The sequence below is a fragment of the Podarcis erhardii genome (genome assembly GCF_964252035.2).
Source record: "Podarcis erhardii genome assembly, chromosome: 7".
NCBI classification, from domain to species: domain Eukaryota; kingdom Metazoa; phylum Chordata; class Lepidosauria; order Squamata; family Lacertidae; genus Podarcis; species Podarcis erhardii.
The window spans coordinates 18,903,805-18,926,075 of record NC_138511.1 but is presented as its reverse complement, the minus strand read 5'-3'; the positions used below and the strand labels follow the sequence as shown (position 1 = coordinate 18,926,075).

Sequence of the window (22,271 nt, the reverse complement as noted above, 5' to 3'; positions counted from 1 at the left end):
CCCCAGTGGTACAAAAGGAAGGTTGAAGGCTTCAGTGGCACCCTGGACAGAGAGCTCTGTGCACAACAGATTCCAACCACATCTGACAGCCTTACCATGTGGTCAGACAGTGTTGGAAGGTGGAGTGGAAGGCAGGGAGCCCAAATGGTAACTGGAGTCAGAGCCAATGAAAGGTAATGTAAAGGTAAAGGGACCCCTAACTGTAAGGTCCAGTTGTGGCCGACTCTGGGGTTGCGGCGCTCATCTCGCTTTATTGGCCGAGGGAGCCGGCATACAGCTTCCGGGTCATGTGGCCAGCATGACTAAGCCGCTTCTGGCGAAGCAGAGCAGTGCACGGAAATGCCGTTTACCTTCCCGCAGGAGTGGTACCTATTTATCTACTTGCACTTTGACGTGCTTTCAAACTGCTAGGTTGGCAGGAGCAGGGACCGAGCAATGGAAGCTCACCCCGTCGCGGGGATTCGAACCGCCGACCTTCTGATTGGCAAGTCCTCGGCTCTGTGGTTTAACTCACAGCGCCACCTGCATCCCAAAGAAAGGTAGAGCCAACCAATTCTGGAGTTGTCCCCACTTTCCTCCTCCTCCTCCCTGCTGAACTCTACAAGGAGCTGACAGGCAGGGCCACCCACAAATGTAGTAGTCTGGGACTGTGGAGGGTCAAAGACCCTTTACTATTTCTGCAGCACGGGCCTTCCCTCCAGAGTCCTACAGCTGTCCAATCAGCATGACACAGAAGCCTGCTACCCATTGAAAAGAAGTCTTCTCTCCCTTTGCGATCTTTGGAGCCAATCTGAGTGAAGAGAGTTGAGCTGGCCACTGAGGATTGGCTCCTAGGGTCACTCTGGAGTTCTGCATGCACCAAAGCTGAGCATTTAGGAGCACTCAGAACACAAGGCGTTTGGTTCCAAGAGAACAATGCATTGCAAGTGCTGTTATGCACAACTGTTTTGGGACTACACTTCCCATCATCCCTGACCACTGGTCCTGCTAGCTAAGGATGATGGGAGTTGTAGTCCCCAAAACAGCTAGAGACCCAAGTTTGGGAAGCCCTGATCTAGTCCAACCAATACGCAGGTGTCCCATATGGGGATTGATCTTGAAACCTTGGCATTAACAGCACTATGCTCTAACCAACTGAGCTATCCAGGCTGATGTCCATGGAGAAGTGCAAAGGAATTTGTAGGCGCCGATAGAGGAACCTGCAGCCTTCTTCTTCCTCAAGTGCCTGCCTGTGATGTCACTCTTGCTCTCCTGATAAGGCCCTTGCCTGGTTATCTAACTGCAATCTCTGCTTGTGAATGTGACTTGATTTCTCTCTGTGTGTGCAAATGCCTCTGTGTGATTTATAGGCCTGGGGACTCCACTTTTTTGGGTTCCCCAGACCATAGCTGTCAACTTACAGATTTGAAAATAAGGGACCAGCAGCCTCGAAAATAAGGGAACAGCAGCCCAAATAAGGGATTTTCCAAACACAGGTATGTTCACCTTCTGAGCCCACAGCGCAGCAACCCGGCAAAGGGGATGCAGCAAGGAAAACCACCATCACCTCTCCGCTGGGAAGCGCTGAGCAAAGGCGAGTCCCCAGACAACGCGGCCGATTTGATCGGCACAAGGCATGCAAGCTCCACCCCCCCAGTCGTTCTTAGACTCCTTATTGGGTGAGCAATGCAGCCAAGCAACACAGTTGGAGCCTCCCTCCTCCCTGGCCGGCAGGGAGGGAGGGAGAGGAGCTGCTTCCTTTGAAACCTGGGAAATTTAAGGGACATCATCAATAAGGGACAGCAGCGGGACACGGCGCTGGGATAAGGGAGTTTCCCGCCAAATAAGGGACGGTTGACAGCTATGCCCCAGAGGCCGCGGCTGTTCTGACCAAGCAAAGCTGTCTCAAACAGCACAACGGGTGCGGTGAATTGAAGAAAACCGACCACAATACAGGCCCCATTGCCAGCGGCCATGATTTTGTGGGCTCGAGAGTCATTTCACACATTTGGCTCTGGACTGATTGTGCTTGCCCTTCGTAATTTAATAAAGAAACAACATTTGTGGTAGAACAATAGAAAAGTGCACACAGGGAAGGGGAAAACAGCTTGGGTTGCTCTTCCGGACTGAAAGGAAAAAGGCCGTACGTGTTAACCGAGCTGAGGCGACTGAAGGACAGCATGAAGGGGATCTCTTTGGACCGTTGTATCTTTAAAAATAACAATTAAGCACAGCATCGACGCCTTCTGAGTTTCTAACTATCTGCGTTTTTATCTATCCTTTCCTTATCCTCCTTGGCTTGGAGATCCATGGACTTGCGGATTTCAAGAAAGGTCATGCCTCTGGTTTCTGGAACCATCGCAGAAATATAAATAAAGGTCACCATGCAGAGAGGCCAAAGTATCAGGAGGCTGTAAGGCCCAGTGAGCGGCTGGAGTTGGAAAGACAAAAGGGGGAGGGAACAGGGGGAGGTAAGCAGGGATTGACCAATGTGTCCCGGCGGGCTCCTCGTTTTCCCAGTCTCCATTTCAGCTCTGGGCATTTCCGCCACAGTTTGGGAGTTGTAACCAAGCGTGCAGAGAAGAAATCTGCATGTGTTGCTGTGATGGCCTGGGATTCGGACTCGGAGGCTGAACCTGAGGAATCCCAGCCTGCACAGGAGTCCCTGCCTCCAGAACCAGCTGAGCTGGGGCTGGGGCTTGAGCCTCAAGGGTCCTCACTTGTGCTGGATCCTCAGGTGCAGGCACCAGCTGAGTCTGCTCTGGAGGTGATGGAGGACCCATTGCCTGCAGGTGCTCCACTCTTAGCCCCGTCAGGGGAAGCTGAGGTTGCCTCTGGGTCCGGTAATCCTCCAGCCTCCTGAGCTGCAGAGGCTCAGGGCAGAGAGGTGGAGGGAATTAAGTTCTCGCAGGAGGAGTTCTCGCAGGAGGAGTGCTCGCCTCCACGCCAGGAGAGGCGAGTCACCTGTGGACCGGGGCCGCCCTATGCCTCGGGGCAGATAAAAGCCAGCCAGTCCAGTCCCAGGTTGCGGGAGCAACATTGTTGGTAGCCTGTTCCTGCCTGAACCCTGTCCTGCTCTTCTGCCAGAGTTCCTGACCTCACCCGACTCCCTGCCTTGGACCCCGCTTCAGCTTTGACGGACAGCCTCCATACTGCACCCTCGACCTCGGACTGGACTCGGACCTCGCCGCACGGTTAGCCCTCGGGACCAGCACAGTTGCTCAACACACCCTCCTTGTGCCGCTGGCCCTGCCCATCTCATGTGGCCCCCAGAAGGAAATGCAGCCCTAGGGATGGGAAAGGCTGCTGACCTCCGCTTTCACGGGGGTGCCACCCCACCCAGAACAGACACGTGGACCTGACACCCGGACCATGGAAGAGCCCACCCATAGGGCTCCTGTCCTTCCAGGGTTCGGTTTCCATTTAATGACGCCTGCATGGTGTCCGGATGCCGATCCAGGACCTCCAGGGAAGGTCGTTTTGTCGAGCACACAAAAGCGGAACAGCCAGAGTCCTCAGTTCAGGAACTTCACCTGGCCTACCAATTGCAGGGGCTTGTTGTCCTGTCCTGCAGGGTGTAGGGAAAGGTGAGGTTCAAGCCAGGCAGAAGGCAAGGTGGGACCAGGTTCCAGCCGCCTGCAAACATGAAGGCTGTGCTCTGGGGAGCAACTGAGCTCAGAAGCCGCTCCAGCAAGGAGCAAGCTGGAGCTGAGCTCTTTTAAACAGCAGCAGATGCAAACTGGTTCCCTGCATTCTCCCAGCATTCCCACGTCATTTCCTACTGTTGGGGCGGAGCTGTTGTGTTTGCTAGATACCGTTTGTGGCTCGAAGAAATGTGATTTTTATTGCTGTTTTATTTATTTATTTCCCGCTAAAAGGGACCTGGCAGAACCACTCACCTCTAGCTTAAGGAAGATCCCCACAGCAAAGCAGCGGGTGACCCAGTTCACTATTCCACCCAACGTGAAAGCTGTGGCCCGCGATGACTGAAGGAAGATCTCGAGAGTGACCACGTAGGTGATTATAGCTGGGAAGACAGAACAAAGCTGGGTGTTGAATTTGGCTCCCTCCTCCCAGAGTGATTTAACAGTCATACCCTCTTCCCAGGGAACTCTGGGAATTGTGGCTCTGCGAAGGGAACAGGAGGGGTCTCCTAACCACTCTACAGTTCCCAGAATTCTTTGGGGGGGAAAGCCATGACTGTTTAAAGTGATACGAAACATCTTCCAACGTACAGTACCGACAGGGCCCTGCAGATATTTGGAGCTATAACTCCCTTCCAGTGCTGGATCTATGTCTTTTCCATCTTAATTAATTAAATTTGCACATCGCCCTTCATCCAGAAGTCACAACACAAAAATACAACATGAGAAAGCAAAACACATAATAAAACAAAAACAAACCGATAACCCCCCCCCCCAAAAAAAACCACACATTTAAAAGGCCATAGGTTGTTTAATGAGCCAAAGTCCTGGTTGAAGAGAGACTTTTTGCTTGGCACCTAAAGATATGTAACGAAGGCGCCAGCAAGTCTCCCCGGGGAGAGCATTCCACAAATGGAGAGCCACCACAGAAAAGGCCCGTGTTCTTCACCCACCTCAAATAATTTTTGTGTGTCGCCCCAGCCCTTACCTGGCCCAAACATGTATCCAGTGAGCATGGCAATGACTAAAACGGAGCTCAAGTAAATCATCCATGGCTGCATGGGCTGTTGGAGAAAGAGAGTTGTGCATGAGCGAGGTTGACTCTCGTTTTGAGGCAGGGGTGGGGAATCACCACACCCTTTGACTTGGACGATATAGGCATCTTTGTACACACACATAACTCCCCCATATACATGTCTCTGAGTAGTACATTCCTTGAACTGCTTTGCATCCAGAGCAGGGTGAATTTTGCCTCCATTTGTGAATTGCTATGGAAAGCACAGATTGGTTAGATTTCCCTTTGAAAGCAAACTGAATGGAGTCTTCTCCCCCATCCATAGCTGCCCTGGGAGCTTATTATTTATTGAATTTATATCCTGCCCTTCCTCTCGGAGGATCCCAGGGCAGCCAACACAGCCACGGTTTTATTAAAATGCCAAATCAGAGCGCCAGTGTGGTTTAGTGGTTAGAGTGTCATCCTGGGGACCTGGGAGACCAGGGTTCAAATCCCCCAATCGACCATGAAGCTTGCTGGGTGAAATTGGACAAAGTTACTGCCTCTCAAGCCTAGTCTATGAGGAGGGGGGGAGAAGCAGGTACCCCACCTGGAGAAAAAAGGTGGCATATAAAGGCAAAAATGAAAATAAAATCAAGCTTAGTACAAAATCATCATGGAAAACAGGCATGGAATCTCAAAGGAGAGATGAAGAGAGGGGCCAGAGACATCAGTAACACAGTCCACACTTATGGTATAAAAGGAATTATATAACAAGTTTATAAAGGTAAAAATGTGATCAACATTGATATCCCTTATTTTCTAGGGGGACCAGCTGTATTTCCAGCAAACCTTACTGCCCACCCGGAAACCTATGTCCCCACTTGTGGAAGGATGTGCGGACCCAGAACTGGCCTCCACAGTCACTTACAGATGCTCTGTTAAAACCGTGTTCATGGAGGACAATCTTATTCGGCTGTGAGTGATCACAGAAGAAGAAGAAGAAGAAGAAGAAGAAGAGGAAGAGGAAGAGGAAGAGGAAGAAGAAGAAGAAGAAGAAGAAGAAGAAGAAGAAGAAGAAGAAGAAGAAGAAGAAGCATGTGTTCCCATTTTACTGTATTATCCACAGCATTTCTAGCTGGGAGAGTGGATATGTTCTACATTTTTGACATGGAAAATAAAATCATGCCAAATGGAAAGAAATCTGCCCTTACTTTTTTGACCTCAGTCTGTGTGCCGGTTTTTCTAGTAGGACAAAGCATTCTAAAAACAGCTGGAACAGTCATAAAAGTTGTTAAGAGATCATTATTTTTTTAAAAAATAAAAATCTAAAAACAGTTTCGGTTAGAAACGTCTCTTTCAAGAATCGTGGGGTTGTTGTCCTTGATTGATTTATTACCCTAAGGTCCCAGGGCAGGTTAAAACACAATATTAAAAACAGTTTAAAACAGCTTGCAATCTCAAAAAATTAGCTGCGTCCTAAAAATACACACAAGGGTCAAAAGCGAAGGCAAAGAGGTATGTCTTCAGCAGTTGCCAGAAGCTTTCTAAGGAAGGTAACAGACACACTTCTGTGGGGAGTTCCATAACTTAGGGGCCACTGTAGAGAAAGCTGTCTCCTCGGCCGCCGCAACCCCCACCCTGCGGCTCTGCCGGTGGAGGAACTACCAAGAGCGCCCACTTCTGAAATCTCAGAATCCAAGATGATTCTGGGAAGGAGGAGGTTCCTCAGGTATTGAGGACTTGAGTTGTTTATGGTGAAGGCCATGTTAGAATGCCTATTATTATTATTATTATTATTATTAAGAATTATTATATATAATTATAATAATGGCCTAAACAAAGCAGAATAGCTAATTTTAATGAGCGACGTTCAGCTCTGCATTCTGCCAGTCGCGATTTACTCACCTGAAGTTCGAGGGACAAGGTTAGCAAGACGCAGGCAACACTACAGATCAGAAATCCCAGAAGTAGGAGAAACCTCCGCCCCACAGAGTCAATGACAGACATCTAGGGAATATAAAGGCAGGGGGGTGAGAGAGAAAGGAAGCCTTTGATCACAGCCAACAGCTTCAGGTTGCAGTTACAGCTGATTTATTGATTTTACAGGCAGGTCCCGCTAACTGGACATAAGGCATTCCCAGGAAATCTTGTGTTAGGCTAGTGTTCACATAACGAGCTGACAATTTCCATTATTTCCTATGGGAACATTTTAAATCAAAGATCTCCCCACTCCCTCTCTCCATGGTTTCTGCCCGAAAATAGCTGCTGCCAACCAGCAAACCAAGTAAGGAACTGGCCAGTCTTCCTCAAGACAAACTTCCTAAATGCATGCAATTACCTGCGTGTATTTATTTAACAACAATTATATCCTACTTGATTGTCATGAAGCCTCTTAGTTTGCAGGAAATATGAAAAATTATCAATAAAAAATGTATTTTTAAAAAATATCCAAAATTTTATTAAAACCAACAGGAGAAGAAGAAATAAAACAAAACTAACTGTGGCCTAAACCAATTTTGTTTTAAGCGGGTGCTGAAAAGAAGACAGCAAAGGTATCTATCTGCCTGATGTCAATAGCATAGGTGCTGCCATGCTAAGAGATCAATTTCTTACAAGTGTTTATACAGTGGTACCTCAGGTTAGGTCCTTAATTCGTTCCGGAGGTCCGTTCTTAACCTGAAACTGTTCTTAACCTGAAGCACCACTTTAGCTAATGGGGCCTCCTGCTGCTGCCGTGCCAACGGAGCACGATTTCTGTTCTCATCCTGAAGCAAAGTTCTTAACCTGAAGCACTATTTCTGGGTTAGCGGAGTGTGTAACCTGAAGCGTATGTAACCTGAAGCGTATGTAACCCGGGGTACCACTGTAGTTTATTTAAGAAAATTTACATACTGCTTGACTGCAGGAAAGCTAAGCAGCTTACAATATATATAAAATATAAAGAGTTAAAAGTTTTTTAAACAATTGATTGGATGTCTTGCGCAACAAAACTGCTCCTCCTCCCCCCCCCAAAAAAAAAAAATCCCCAAAAGATCAAGCTTTTTGCAATAAGGAAAGTTCTGGAGGAATGTAAAGAAAAGTTGCCTTGATGTGGCCTTATCTAAACCCTCCTTGCCAACAAGCCAGACTGAATAGGTAAATAGCCAACATCATGTAACCTCCCTCTCTTTAATTGGTAGAGTGGGAAAACTATAGGCCAAATGCAGATCTCTCTGGGATTGAGTTTGGAGATTTGAAAGGGAAGGAGAGAGGGGATGGCTCACCATTATGGAGGCTATAAACAAGAGCCAACACGTCACACACAAATTCATATAAAAGATATGGCTCTCTTTGCTTAGAAGCGACCTGTAGATTTTCTCTGCATAGAAGAAGCCCTGCAAGCAGATCACAGCAAACAAAGACATAAGCTGCGGAAGAAGATGCCGGCTACCAGGAATTTTCAGGAAAGAGGAAAAAGCAAAATGAAATAAAATAGAAACCATGCCAAACAACCCTTCACTGATGAGAGCTGCCTTTAATGTATTTTAGAATCATAAAGCCAAAGAACTGGAATGGAGCCCAAGAGTCATCTCCTGCAATGAAGGAATCGCGGATAACAAACCCATGGCAAGTGTCCATTCAAGCTATGTTTCAACGCCTTCAATGAAGGAGGATATTTATTTATGCATTCTATTCTAGGCAATACACCCACATTTGATTTCATCCTTCCCTCAGAGGTGTACACGGTAACAAAATAATAATAATAATAATAAAAAAACGGAATTCAGTTAAAATGCCTGGCTGAAAACAGCAAAATAAAAAAATTCCTTCCAGTAGCAAATTTTTTTTATTTTTTTATTTTTTATTTTTTTATTTTGTTTTGACCATGGCAGACCAACACGGCTACCTATCTGTAACTGAAAACAGCAACACAGGGTTGCCTCATGTGACATGAGGCAATCGCCCCCACCCTGTCAAACTTGGCCTGTGAGAGCTGGGGGTGTCAAAATGGCTCCTCCAGCTGGATTCAGCTGGAAGAATGTTCTGGAATTCCTTGTCTGGGTGGGTGTGCGGGTGCATGCACACACACACACACAAATCAGCAACCTAGTGTTACAGCCTCTGAATGCTGATTGTAGAGCAAAACTTCTCAGAGGATGTTTTTTTCTGACAAACATAAGTGAAATTCTTCAATGGTTCGAGAGGAGCTTGAAGAAATAGATTCCTGAACCAGTGAAGAATATCAGTTCTTCCCTGGAGGTTATCTGGCTTCCCTGAAATTTGCCAATTTTGGCCACAACTGTGGGTCCAGCTTTACTACATATCATTTCACTGCTGAAGGACGTAAAAGCCTCAGTCCTCTTTCCTTCTGGTTTTCCTTTCCTTAGCCCTTTCTTTCCTTCATTCACCAGTTGAAAAAAATAGCCAGCCCCCCCCCCATTATTACAGGAGCCAATATCACGTGACCCTCAGGCACTTTCTGGGACAGGAACATGCCCCCTCCCGGCAGAGAAAGGTTCTTCATCCCTTCTCCCACAGCTCCTGAGCCACTTGGAACATTGGCTTCCTCACCCCAATTATGCCCGAAAATTGCTGTCCCCCCAACAAGATGACGACGGTGATGACTTGGCGACGGAGACTATGGCTTTTCAGAAGCGAAAGTATCGTCATGTCCTTTTCTTGTATCTCATACTTCTCCTCCTTTCGGAGCTCCTCAATCTCTTCTTCCATGTCAACCTTGTTCCTGAGCATTCTCAAGGCTGGGTGGGGAGAGAGAGAGGGAGAGAGAAAGAGAGAGAATCTGAGGAAGAAAGAGCATTCAAGCACTACGCACTGTCCAGACTAGAGTGTAAACATCACATACCCTCCAACATTTCTCCGATGAAAATAGAGACATCCTTTTCCATAATACTTTTATTATGTATACCCCACCCATCTTACTGGGTTGAACCCAGCCACTCTGGGAGACTTCCAACATGTTGTTGTTGTTTAGTCGTTTAGTTGTGTCCGACTCTTCGTGACCCTATGGACCAGAGCACGCCAGGCACTCTTGTCTTCCACTGCCTCCCACAGTTTGGTCAAACTCATGTTTGACCTATGCAATATTTTTCTTTACAGCATTGGACTTTTCTTTCGCTTCCAGGCATATCCGCAACTGAGCGTCCTTTCGGCTTTGGCCCAGCCGCTTCATCAGCTCTGAATCTACTTGTACTTGTCCTCCACTTTTCATCAGTAGCATGTTGGACGCCTTCTGATCTGAGGGGCTCATCTTCCAGCGTTCTAACTTTTATATGCCTGTTGTCTTTGTCCATGGAGTTTTCTTGGCAGGGATACTGGAGTGGCTTGCCAGTTCCTGCTCCAGGTGGAACACGTTTGGTCAAAACTCTCCACTATGACCTGTTCATCTTGTGTGGCCCTGCACGGCATAGCTCATAGCTTCTCTGAGGTGTTCAAGCCCCTTCACCACGGCAAGGCAGTGATCCATGAAGGGGACTTCCAACATAGATAAAGGTAAAGGGACCCCTGACCATTAGGTCCAGTCATGACCGACTCTGGGGTTGCAGTGCTCATCTCGCTTTATTGGCCGAGGGAGCCGGTGTACAGCTTCCAGGTCATGTGGCCAGCATGACTAAGCCGCTTCTGGCGAACCAGAGCAATGCACGGAAACGCCGTTTACCTTCTCACCGGAGCGGTACCTATTTATCTACTTGCACTTTGACGTGCTTTCGAACTGCTAGGTTGGCAGGAGCAGGGACCGAGCAATGGGAGCTCACCCCGTTGTGGGGATTCGAACCGCCAACCTTCTCATCGGCAAGTCCTAGGCTCTGTGGTTTAACCCACAGCGCCACCTGCGTCCCTAATTCCAACATAGATAAAAACATAACAAAACTGCCTTCAGATGTCTTCTAAAGGTTGTATAGTTACTTATCTCCTTCACCCGAGGGTTGCGTGACTCCATAACCCTCCAACTTTTCTCTGATGAAAATAGGGGCCACCCTACCATACCCTCCAATATTTATCTGATGATAGATAGGGACGTCCTATGGGAAAGTGGGATATTCCAGGATCAAATAAGAAACTGGGACGGCTTCTGTAATCCCGGGACTGGAAAATAGGGACACTTGGAGGGTCTGACATCAGTCACAGCCCAAGCAAACTTTGACGGGCAGGAGGAGCAAACACCTCCCTGTCAATCCCAATATCACTTCCCACCTCCTCGCAGTCTTACCTGGAGACACCAGGGATTGGGCCCGGGGGCCTTCTGCATAACAAAGAGTTAAATTGTGGGTGAACATATCAGATGACACAACAATTCTTCAAACAGCTCTTGTTTATTCACAGGCCAAAACAGAACAGAACTGAAGGGTTCAGCCAGCCTGCTTATATAGAGCTCCACTAGAACGCAACAGTAACCATTTTCTGTAACTATCCAATCACTGAACGTCACTTTCAATCCCTTATTTGCATATGTGGACCTGAGTGAAAACTATCTACAGTATCCCCCTGCTGGCCCAGGGTGAGAACTTCAGTACATAACACAAAGCTACAAAGCCAGCCTACCTTTCCTTGCTTTTGCTTCGTTCTTCATTTGAATAAACAGGTAGCGAGGACTTTCAGGGCACAGGAGCAGGAGCGGGATGTTGAAGAAAGCAATTATCCCAGTCAAGCCGAGCATCACTGGCAGACCTAAGAAAACGAGACAAGTGAATAAGTTGCAACAAGGTACGTTTACAAAGTGAAGCATGGAGTGGAGACAGTGGAGGGGGGAGCACTTTTCTCCCCCTCTCCTAACGCTAGGACCACGACACATCCTGCAAAACTGAATGCAGGGCAGAGAAAAGAAGGGGCCGACCACAGGAAGAGCTGAACTGTGGAACTCACTTCCATAAGAGGCTAGGGTGGCCACCACCAACTTAGATGGCTTTAAAAGAGGATGGGACAAACTCATGGAGGAAAAGGCGATTGATGGCAACTGGCCTGCTCTGGAAGGCTCTTGTTATGTTTTTTCTCTTCTTTTCAATTATGTTTTATTAAGTTTCAACATTTTAAACATATACAATCAAAACACAATTTCATCTTTTCTCTTATTTTTTTCACCTCCCAACCCGTTTTCCATGGAGTTGTGGTTTCTCCACTTCTGCTGCCCCCTATCTTCTATATTATAAACTAATTACTTCTGTTGCTCGTTGCTCACATCCTGCTCGTGAGTTCATCATACTATAATATTTCTCTAAGCAGTCTGAAAAAGACATCCATTCTTCCATAAAACGATCATCGTGAGATTCTCCTAATTTTGCCAGGTCTGCATAGTCCATTATCTCACTTATTCATTCTTCTTTGGTAGGAACTTCTTCCTTCCTTCCATTTCTGCACATAAAGCTGTTGTTGTTACATACAAAAACAACTTTAACATTTCCTTTGGAATTTATGCCTATAACCCCTCACAGAAAAATGCTTCTGGCTTCTTTTTTGGTACATTCGTTTAAACAAATTATCTAAAATGTATAAGAAGGTTCCTTACAATTGCGGAAAGTGTAAAGAAGGTAGATGGATTGTATATACAGTGGTACCTCGGTTTACGGATGCTTGAGGTTACGCATGCTGGAACGGGTTACTTCCTGGTTTCGGTGCTTTGTGCATGCGCAGAAGCACTGAATCGTGACTCACGTGTGCGCAGATGCGGTGCAGCAGGCTGCGAATGCTGTGGGCTGCGAACGTGTCTCCCGTACGGATCACATTCGCAACCCGAGGTTCCACTGTATCTACTGTATATGTGGTGGGCTTGCAAGAAAGCAAGGGTATTTGGGGAAATGATACGTGACGAAATTAAAAAGATGTTTAAAATTGGCTCTTCTTAATTATGAAGTAGGATGCCATGCCTAGTCTGCCTACATATCATAGGATGTAAAAGGCAAAGGACCCCTGGACGGTTAAGCCCAGTCAAAGGCGACTATGGGCTTGCGGCACTCATCTCGCTTTCAGGCCGAGGGAGCCGCCGTTTGTCCACAGCTTTCTGGGTCCTGTGGCCAGCATGACTAAAGCGCTTCTGGCGCAGCAAAACACCGTGACGAAAACCAGAGCGCATGGAAATGCCGTTTACCTTCCCTTCACAGTGGTACCTATTTATCTACTTGCACTGGCATACTTTCGAACTTCCAGGTTGGCAGGAGCTGGGACAGAGCAACGGGAGCTCATCCCACTGCACGGATTCAAACAGCCGACCTTCTGATTGGCAAGTCCAAGAGGCTCAGTGGTTTAGACCACAGCGCCACCCCCACATCCCTGACCCCACCGTCTTTTCTCCAACTTACGTTTCTTGTTCCCAAGGATGTTGGGACTGCTGATGGTCTGAGCCAAGAGGAGACCCGCGGTGAAGAACAGTATGGACATCATCGTGAAGGCACCCCTCATGCTTACGGGGGCGAGCTCTCCAACATATAACGGGATCATAGTGGAAAACAAGCCTGGTTAAATGAGGATCAAAGGGTCACAGGGCACAACTGGCAGAGGGACCTCATCCATGGCGTTACTTCATTATTTGTGGCATAGGGCTGCAACCACTATTAATCCTGCTCTGAACAGACTAGTGCACAGAGATAACTCTGTTAATTTCAGTGGGTTTGCTGTGAGTAGAACTTTGCTGGTCCCAGCCGTTCTGCCTCCCACCACTTGAACTCAGGGCCCAGCCACACTTTCTCTTAAGTCCATACCTCTTTGCCGCATTTTCTATTTGGTCTGAGACTGGATGTTCCCACCTGGGATTTTTGCCTCTAATTTTACTTGGGAAAAGACTCCAGAAACCCTATGTTATCCCATTTATTCTTCCTATAATCAATATAACTGGGATAGCCTGGTCAGTAGAGCACAAGACTCTTAATCTCGGGGTCGTTGGTTTGAGCCCCACGTTGGGCAAAAGATTCCTGCATTGCAGGGGGTTGGACTAGATGACCCTGGGGTCCTTTCCAACTCTACAATTCTATGACTCCATGATTGCATAGCCTGCTTCTCATGTTGTCTCCACCTTCAGCTTCACCCACCCATGGCAGGGAATCAGAAGAGAATCAGAAAACCAGGAAACCAGATGAATCAGACAATCATTTGACATATGTAAAAGGAAACGGGATCTTTCCAATATGTATTATTGAATACTTATCATTATAGACAGAAAATAAAGTTGTGATTGGAGCCATCACAAATGAGCGGGAACACACACAAATTTTGCACCTATATGACTTGATCGCCTTTTTTTTTTTTTTTTTTTTGTAAGAGTGCTAAACAGGGGGGAAAGTAAAATAAATAAATAAAAATGATGCACGGCAAGAAAACGAGAAATGCGCTGGTCAAAGCTGGAGAGACAAATGGAAAAAAATTACCCTGCAGGGAACCAGGCAGAGGGCCTTCTCGGTAGTGGCACCTGCCCTGTGGAACACCCTCCCATCAGATGTCAAAGAAATAAACAACTATCTGACTTTTATAGGGCATCTGAAGGCAACCCTGTTTAAGGAAGTTTTTAATGTTTGATGTTTTATCATGTTTTTAACATTCTGTTGGAAGCTGCCCAGAGGGGTTTAAATGTTGAAACAGAATCCTCTATTGGAGAAGTATTTAAAGTGGTATGATACTGCTTTAAAGGTACATTGCAAATGGGACCCAAGTCAGCCCTAAGTCACGCCTATTATTTTCAACGGGTCTACTCTGAGTAGGATTAACATTGTGCATGGCACCCTAACTTTTTAATGCTGATAAGCAGCCTAGGCATCTGGGTTCAGGAGCCAAAGCTTCAAACCACAGACACGGGTTCAAGGCAGCTTTCTGCTTTTGTTTGGCTTGGTTTTGTTAAAAGGCAATTCAAAGACTGCATGCGGGGTGCTTTTTTTTTTCACCTGAAGATATCCCGACGAGGAAGCGAGCAAAAATGCCAAAGTCGTAGAATTTCCCTGCATTGGAAGCACCCATGAATCCACAGGCAACAGCGGCTGCAGCATTATTGAGCATCAAGGAACGTCTCCTGAAAAGACAGCAAAAAGGGGGTGAGGAGGAGATGAGCAGGCCCCAAGCAGCGAAAAGAGTAGAGGAGGGAGGGCAGCTGCGGAGTTGCCACAAGGCCCTGAAGTGCTGCTGCCAGTCAGTGTAGACAATACTGATTGGCTACTGCATGGATAGGCAAACTAAGGCCCGGGGGCTGGATCTGGCCCAATCGCCTTCTAAATCCGGCCCGTGGATGGTCCGGGAATCAGTGTGTTTTTACATGAGTAGAATGTGTCCTTTTATTTAAAATGCATCTTTGGGTTATTTGTGGGGCATAGGAATTCGTTCATTTTTTATTTTTTATTAATATAGTCCACCCCGCCCCCCGCCCCCAAGGTCTGAGGGACAGTGGACTGGCCCCCTGCTGAAAAAGTTTGCTGACCCCTGGTCTACTGATTCAGATGGACCAACAGTCTGAAACAGCCCGAGGCTGCTTCCTATGTTCAGCAAGCCCTAGGCTTTGTGGTTTAACCCACAGCGCCACCTGTGTATCATGTAAAGGCTATATTTAAAGAAATGGATGCTTGTTGGAATATAAATGTCTTATTTTTACATGTTGTCTTTTATATAAGTTCTATATAATTACATACAGAGTCATGTGAGCCGCGTTGCTTTATTTATCTGTATTCCTTTGTGTTGTGTTTTCCTATGTTTCTAAGGCAATGACCCAACACATAGCTTAAATAGAGATCAGTGGGGGATGTGGGTCAGTGATAGTCATATTCCCCACCCCCCAACACCTCTTGCTGTGCCTACTGTTCTCCATCACCCTATTATCTCTGTACCTGCCGCAGCCATCCACCAAGGTGCCGAGCATCAGCGACCCAATGATGCCTCCAATTGGGAAGACCATAGCGTTAAAGGCCACCCGGCCACTCAGATTCTCTTCGATTCTGATGTCCATCCTTTCGGTCTCTTCCGTTACGTTGGAATTTATATGTGAGACCTAAGGTGGAAGAGAGACATCAGATGAAAGAGAGTGGGACAAGCACACAGGATCGGAGACACAGGAAACTAATTTATACCATCCAGCGCAGTATCACCTACAGCGGTACCCTGGTTCTCCAACGCCTTGGTACTCAAACGACTTGGAACCCAAACACTGCAAACCCGGAAGTAAGCGTTCCAGTTTGCGAACTTTTTTCAGAAGCCAAACATGCTCTGTTTTGAGTGTTACGCTTCCGATTTGAGTGCCACGCTTCCATTTTGAACGTTACGCTGAGGTCTGTCTGTTTTTGCTATTTATTTTGCGTTTTCGTTTTTGCGGCTCTTTTTGTTTTGTTTTTGTGACTGTGTGGAACCCGGTTCAGCTACTGATTGATTGATTGATTGATTGTGTGACTGCAGTACATTGTTTATTGCTTTCATTTTATGGGTCAATGGTCTCATGAGATAGTAAAATTCATGTTAAATTGCTGTTTTAGGGGTTGTTTTTAAAAGTCTGGAACCGATTAATCCATTTTGCATTACTTTCTATGGGAAAGCGTGCTTTGGTTTTGGAACGGACTTACTTCCAGAACGGATTAAGTTTGAGAACCAAGGTACCACTGTACTCTGAATGGCAGGAGTTTCCTAGAGTCTCAAGCAGAGCTCTTTGTCGCCCCACCACTTTCTTCCATTGGGGGCTCCCCAGCTGGTGCCCTCCACCAATCCCCTGTGTCCAAACAGCCCATGGCACCACATAAGTCCCTGGTAGGACCAGTAGAAGCGTTCCCCCCATCCAGCCTAGTAGTGTCTGCACTGACTGGCAGCTGCTCTTTGAGGTTTCAGATTCTGATCTTTCCCAGGCCTGCTCGGGGATGTTATGGGTTTTGAACCAGGAGACTCCTGCATGCAAAGCAGATGCTCCGCTGCTGAGCTACGGCTTTTCCAAGTGAATGCATTGACCCACCCCTGCCCTATGTAGATTCCTGCATTGCAGGGGGTTGGACTAGATGACTCTTGGGGTTCCCTTCCAAGTTCTATGATTCTAAGTAGTCCCACAGATGATAGGCCTGGCTTACCGTCCCTGGGTTGAGGACAACCCAGTAGATGTATCCCAGTTGCAAGGATCCAATGGAGGGAATCACTGTAGCAATTAGAAGTCCGGATGTCAGTTCCTATAGGAAAGAGCAGTAGACAGGGTTGCTGGTTGTACACTGCCCAGGTGTGGTAGAGACACCTACTAGTGAAAACCCAGGCCTACCCATAAAACGAAGCATGGCCAGACACTCCAGAGAGAGTGCGGTGTAGTGGTTAGCGTATCGGTCTAGGTCTTGGGATACCAGGGTTTGAATCCCCTGCTCAGCCATGATGTTTACTGGGGTGAACTTGGGTCAATCACTGCCTCTCTCAGCCAGTGGCCAAATGTGGCCTGCCACAATCCCCAGGCCACATTAGGAGGCAAAAATTGCAGGCACGGTTGTCCTGATTCAGTGAGCAGGACCTACAGTCCGGGCAGGCTGAGAGGCAGCAATTTGCATGCAATAGTAGGACCTGGGGGGGGGTGTTTCAGGTGAGTGGTACATCCCACGGCACCAGAAACCCTGAGCACGACTTCACAAGACATTGGGGTGACTCCAGCACCTCCCCTATCGGTGAAAAGCCCTCCTCTTCTCGGAAAACATTTCTGAGCACAATTCAAAGGGTTGGTGCCGACCTTTAAAACCCTGAATGGCTTTGGCCCTGCATACCTGAAGGAGAGTCTCCACCCCTATCATTCAGCCCGGACGCTGAGGTCCAAGGGCTTTCTGGCAATTCCCTCACTGAGAAAAGTGAGGTTACAGGGAACCAGACAGAGTGCCTTCTCGGTAGTCATGCCTCCCATCAGATGTCAAGGAAACAAACAACTATCTGACTTTTAGAAGGCATCTGAAGGCTGTCCTTTATAGGGAAGTTTTGAATGTTTGATGTCTCACTTTTTAATTTGTTTGAAGCCACCTAGAGTGGCCATCCAGTTAGATGGGCACTAACTAATTAATTACAGTGGTACCTTGGGTTACAAACACTTCAGATTATAGACTCCGCTAACCCAGAAATAGTACCTCAGGTTAAGAACTTTACTTCAGGATGAGAACAGAAATCGTGTGCTGGCGGTGCGGTGGCAGTGGGAGGCCACATTAGCTAAAGTAGTACCTCAGGTTAAGAACGGTTTCAGGTTAAGAACAGACCTCCGGAATGAATTAAGCTCGTAACCAGAGGTACCACTGTACCACTCTACTACTACTACTACTACTACTACTACTATTACTATTAGGGGTAAATCCAACTGCAAAGAAGCAGAGGCGACAGCAAAGGCAGAAACAAACCTTGCCTCCAGCTCTCCAGATTTGGTTGGATTTTAACTTCCATCTGCCCAAAAACAGCCCGGCCAACGGTCAGGGAGGATGGGAGTTGTAGTCCAACAACATATGGAAATCTACAGGCTGCCCATCCCTGGATTAAATGTGCCTGGGAGCTGGGACACCATCAAGGTAGGAGGCTGCCTGCTGCATCTCTGCATGAGTGGTGGCTTCTTCTTCTTCTTCTTCTTCTTCTTCTTCTTTGTTTCATGGCCAAGTGGAGATTTGAACCTTAGTCTCCAGGTCTTCATTGGACACCCTCACCACCATACCACACTGGCTAAGATGGCGGCCTTCAATTGTTGCTGGACTTGACCTCGCATCAGTCCCAGCCAGCATGGCCAATGAGGAGGGACAGTGGGGAGTTGTAGTACCCATTTGAATTGGTCAGCTTTAGAACTTTGAACCATTGTGGCTAATTTTGATTTGAATCTCACCAGGGGCAGCCAGGATGCATCTGAACTCACCTTTTTCTTGCGTTTGGGAATGGAGGTATTCAAAGTTTCCATAGTTCCCTGGATATGGGTGAAAAATAGGCAGGGAGCTGTAGGGAGAAAGAAGAATTTGGGCGTTCTGAGATGGTATCAACTAGAGGAGTCGGAGGAGGAGGAGAGCACAGAGGATGAAGAAAGAGCTGTGAGTGGAAGGGGGCCCTTTCCCCACCCGCTGGACCCCCTGGGGAAACCAACAAACCTGTTGTACCTGGAACTGAGTGTGGAGAGGGCAGCTGAATGGGACACAGCTGTAGCAGCCTAGGGAGATAACATCCACCTTGGGCCTGCTCATAAAAAGCAAGCCTACAATGAGAGACTAAGGTGACATTTGCTGTTTCCGGGACCTCTTGGTTGTAAGACTTTTGTGGGTGAGGTGAGAGTTTGTTGGGACCCTGGGGTGAAAACCCAGAGTCTGAGACGGAGGGTGTGTCGGAAGGAAAATGAACCGATATTGATTTCTAAATATTGGTAACTTTGTATTAATGTAACATTTTTACATGCAACCGTGTATTTTTGCAATGCTTTATTATCGCTGTTTGTTTTTATTGACATTGCAAGAGCTCCAGAGCTTGGCTGGTTTGCGTTCATAATTGCAGTGCAACTTCTTTGTAACAAAGGACCTACCTGTGTGATGCTGACACAAATCCCTACACTAACACTATGCAACAAAACAAAAGGACCTCGGCCCAGTATACCTGAAAGAGCATCTTCATCCCCATCATTCAGCTTGGACACTGAGGTCCAGCTCCAAGGGCCTTCTGGCAGTTCCCTCACCTCGAGGTTACAGGGAACCAGGCACAGGGCCTTCTCGCTAGTGGTGCCCTGTGAAACACCCTCCCATCAGATGTCAAGGAAACAAACAACTATCTGACTTTTAGGCAGCCCTGTTTAGGGAAGTTTTTAATGTTTGATGTTTTATCGCTTTTTTATTATTATATTCTGTTGGGAGCCGCCCAGAGTGGCTGAAGTATAAATAATATTATTATTATAACAAAACCCCCATCTCTCTCCCTCCCTTCTCTTTCTCCCCCAACTGCAAGATGTCTACGAGAAAAGTGTCTCCCACTACATATAAAAGAACTGTGAAAAGGACTCTATGAATTGTTAGTGGGGGCACAGATATGCTTTTCCCTGTTTATTTGTTTTGTAACGCAAGAAAGTCTTTAATAAAAACCTTTAAAAAAAAGTTTTCTGAAATCAACAATTCCAAAAAATAATTTGTTGTTGTCCTGGGTGCTGTAGTGTGATAAGCGTGCTGAGAGTTATTAGGAGACCTCCCAGATCTACAATCCCCCAAACACTTTTATTAAGACTGATTAGGGATCAGGGATGGTGGGATTTGTAGTCCAGCAATATCTGAAAAGCCCGCAGGAGCACCATCCAGAAAGAAGACTCCCTGCCACGTCTCTGCATGAGTGGCTGCTCTGGCCGTTAGTAAGACAGATTAAAATGGGGACGAGGGAACCTCCAAACATTGTTGGACTCCCAATTCCCATCCATCCCAGCCGTTGGCCGAGACAGTAGTTATTGTAGTCCCACAACATCTGGAGGGGGGCTGGTTCCCCCACTCCCAGATTGAAGCAAAGTCGAAAGCTGGAACTTCAGCCGTTCTCTCTCAGGGCGGTCAATTGGATCAAGAGTCCCAGAAGTGGGTAGAAGAAGAGTTTGGATTTGATATCCCACTTTATCACTACCCGAAGAAGTCTCAAAGCAGCTAACATTCTCCTTTCCCTTCCTGCCCCACAACAAACACTCTGTGAGGTGAGTGGGGCTGAGAGACTTCAAAGAAGTGCGACTAGCCCAAGGTCACCCAGCAGCTGTATGTGGAGGAGCGGAGATGTGAACCCGGTTCCCCAGATTACGTGTCTATCGCTCTTAACCAGAGGTGAAGCCCCTCCATAGGGAGCCACCCCACACAGCCGGTGCATTCCTGCAGAGGCACAGAAACTTACCACAGCTTTTTGCCCTGGCAAGGAGAGCAGGGGGAATCAGCCAAGCTCTGTTTTCCCTTGAAAGGAGGACATCAAAAGGCAGACGGTATAGCAAGAGCCAATCAGAGGAAGGGATCTGGAAGATTCCGGGAGAAGCAGCTGTTGACAGTTGGAAGGCCCAATAAAGGCAGCCAATGTAGAAGCATATCAGAATTGTTGCCAGCACAACAGAACTGGTATAACCTGCAGCATGAAGCCAATGGCCCACCTAGACCAGCACTCGGTCTTCACAGTGGCCAACCAGATGATTATTATGGGATGCCCACAAGCAGGTTATGAGTGCAAGAGTACTCTCCCTGCAAGAGCGATTCCCAACATTCGGACTCATGCCAGCTCTAGCTAAATATGTTCCTGCTAGACATTGACTTCCACCAATCCATCAATGTCTTGTTGTTGTTGTTTTAGTGTTTATAATATTAACTTGTAAGATATGGATTTGTTTTTGTTGTTTTGTTTTTGTTGTGTGTTTTTTTAGTTTTTGAATGTTGATTTTTGTGTGTTGTGTAGTATTATTTTTGATATCTTTCGTGTTGTTGTGTGGAAAATACTAATAAAATTCATTTTAAAAAATCATATATGTTCCTGCTAAATATTCCCTCTTTCAAGGAGCCTTCTAAATCTTTATCCCAGTGGATAAAGATCCTATCTCGGATTTGAAATTTGATTTTATATATGGGCTTTTGTTGCTTTAAACTTGTTTTTTTTAAAAAAAAAAATATTATAATTTGTAAAACTATCTATATAAATGTTTTTAAATATGTTCTCCTATCGCAAATCACTCCGGGATGCCTCGTGGGAAGGGACGCATGGATCGAAATTAAAACAACAACAACGATAAATAGATAGATAAATAAATAAATAAATAAATGATTCGTAGTTCTTACAAAGGTTGTTCACCTTTATTTATTCATTTCTTTAAAAAAGAAAGAAAAACCAGAAAACTTAAGGTAGCAGCTCAAAGTTAGTCTCTGTCTACTTGTTTTATAAAAAAAATTATAATTAAAAAAACCACACACAAAACTCCAGTGCATAATTATGACAATTCCAACAGGAAACATGATCTTTTTAAACAGTGTTCAGTCCACAGTCCTCTGAAAAGTTACAAGTCCAGGGAGTCTCACAGGTTATATCTATTTGCACAGGAAAGCTCCGCAGTGAATCCCAGACTCTTCCTCTCTTCTTTCGTCCTGTAGGAAATTTCTGAAGCGAGGACACTTTGAAAGAAAAACCCACCTCTCCGCGTGGAGACCCAATGTTCTGGCAAGCTGGTTTGGGCTGATGGGAGTTGTAGTCAGTCGAAAACACCTGGAGGGTGCTTGGAACGCATCAGCCGCTCTAAGTCAACCAACCATGCAAAACCTAAAATCTGGAGCACTTCTTCTCTTTGGAGTGAGTTTGCAACAGTCAAATCCCTTACAGGGTTTTCTCCCTCGCCTTCCTCCCCGCCTGATCCTGAAAAGAAGCCCTTGCTAAAGCTTTGAGAATTCCCCAAGTCTCTTAAAAGAAAACTAAAGCACTAAAACAAGCCTTAGAGAAGAAGAATTAAAAGTGGAAGCTGGGAAGTACCTTTGCAACATCCCCACGATAAAAAAAAGAGAGAGAGAGAGAAGTGAGAAGTCAGCCAAGGAACTGGATTCCAGAAAGGGGCACGTTCATCATTAAGAGCCCCCTCACCGCAGTCCCTTGAAAACTTTGGCTACTTTTTTCTCAGGCAAGTAGCTCCCTCTGTAGGCACTTGGAGGCATTTCTGTTACCTGCCCAGACAGCAAAACAAACAAATGAAAGAGTCAGTGAGAGGAGAGCTAGTTGTGCTCTGAACATAGCTGTCAACTTACAGA

At 46.6% G+C, this 22,271-nt stretch overlaps 1 protein-coding gene and 1 long non-coding RNA gene across 2 annotated transcripts; one reads left to right on the top strand and one right to left on the bottom strand.

Annotated features, from left to right (window-relative positions):
* The first annotated feature begins 67 nt into the window (after nt 1-67).
* On the top strand, nt 68-5,618 carry LOC309347065. The gene is made up of 3 exons (XR_014158810.1): nt 68-173; nt 3,858-3,992; nt 5,444-5,618. It is a non-coding gene; the product is annotated as an uncharacterized lncRNA (long non-coding RNA).
* Nucleotides 2,000-20,543, bottom strand: LOC309346844 (solute carrier family 2, facilitated glucose transporter member 5-like). Its single transcript, XM_081871092.1, has 13 exons — nt 20,395-20,543; nt 18,416-18,492; nt 16,632-16,727; nt 15,414-15,574; nt 14,484-14,608; nt 12,912-13,064; nt 11,161-11,286; nt 9,172-9,359; nt 7,884-7,994; nt 6,526-6,627; nt 4,612-4,687; nt 3,879-4,006; nt 2,000-2,410 (listed from the first exon to the last, which is right to left on the bottom strand). Exons 2-13 carry the CDS (start codon nt 18,455-18,457, stop codon nt 2,234-2,236), a joined length of 1,485 nt encoding a protein of 494 aa, XP_081727218.1. The 5' UTR covers nt 18,458-18,492; nt 20,395-20,543; the 3' UTR covers nt 2,000-2,233.
* Nucleotides 20,544-22,271: the final 1,728 nt, after the last annotated feature.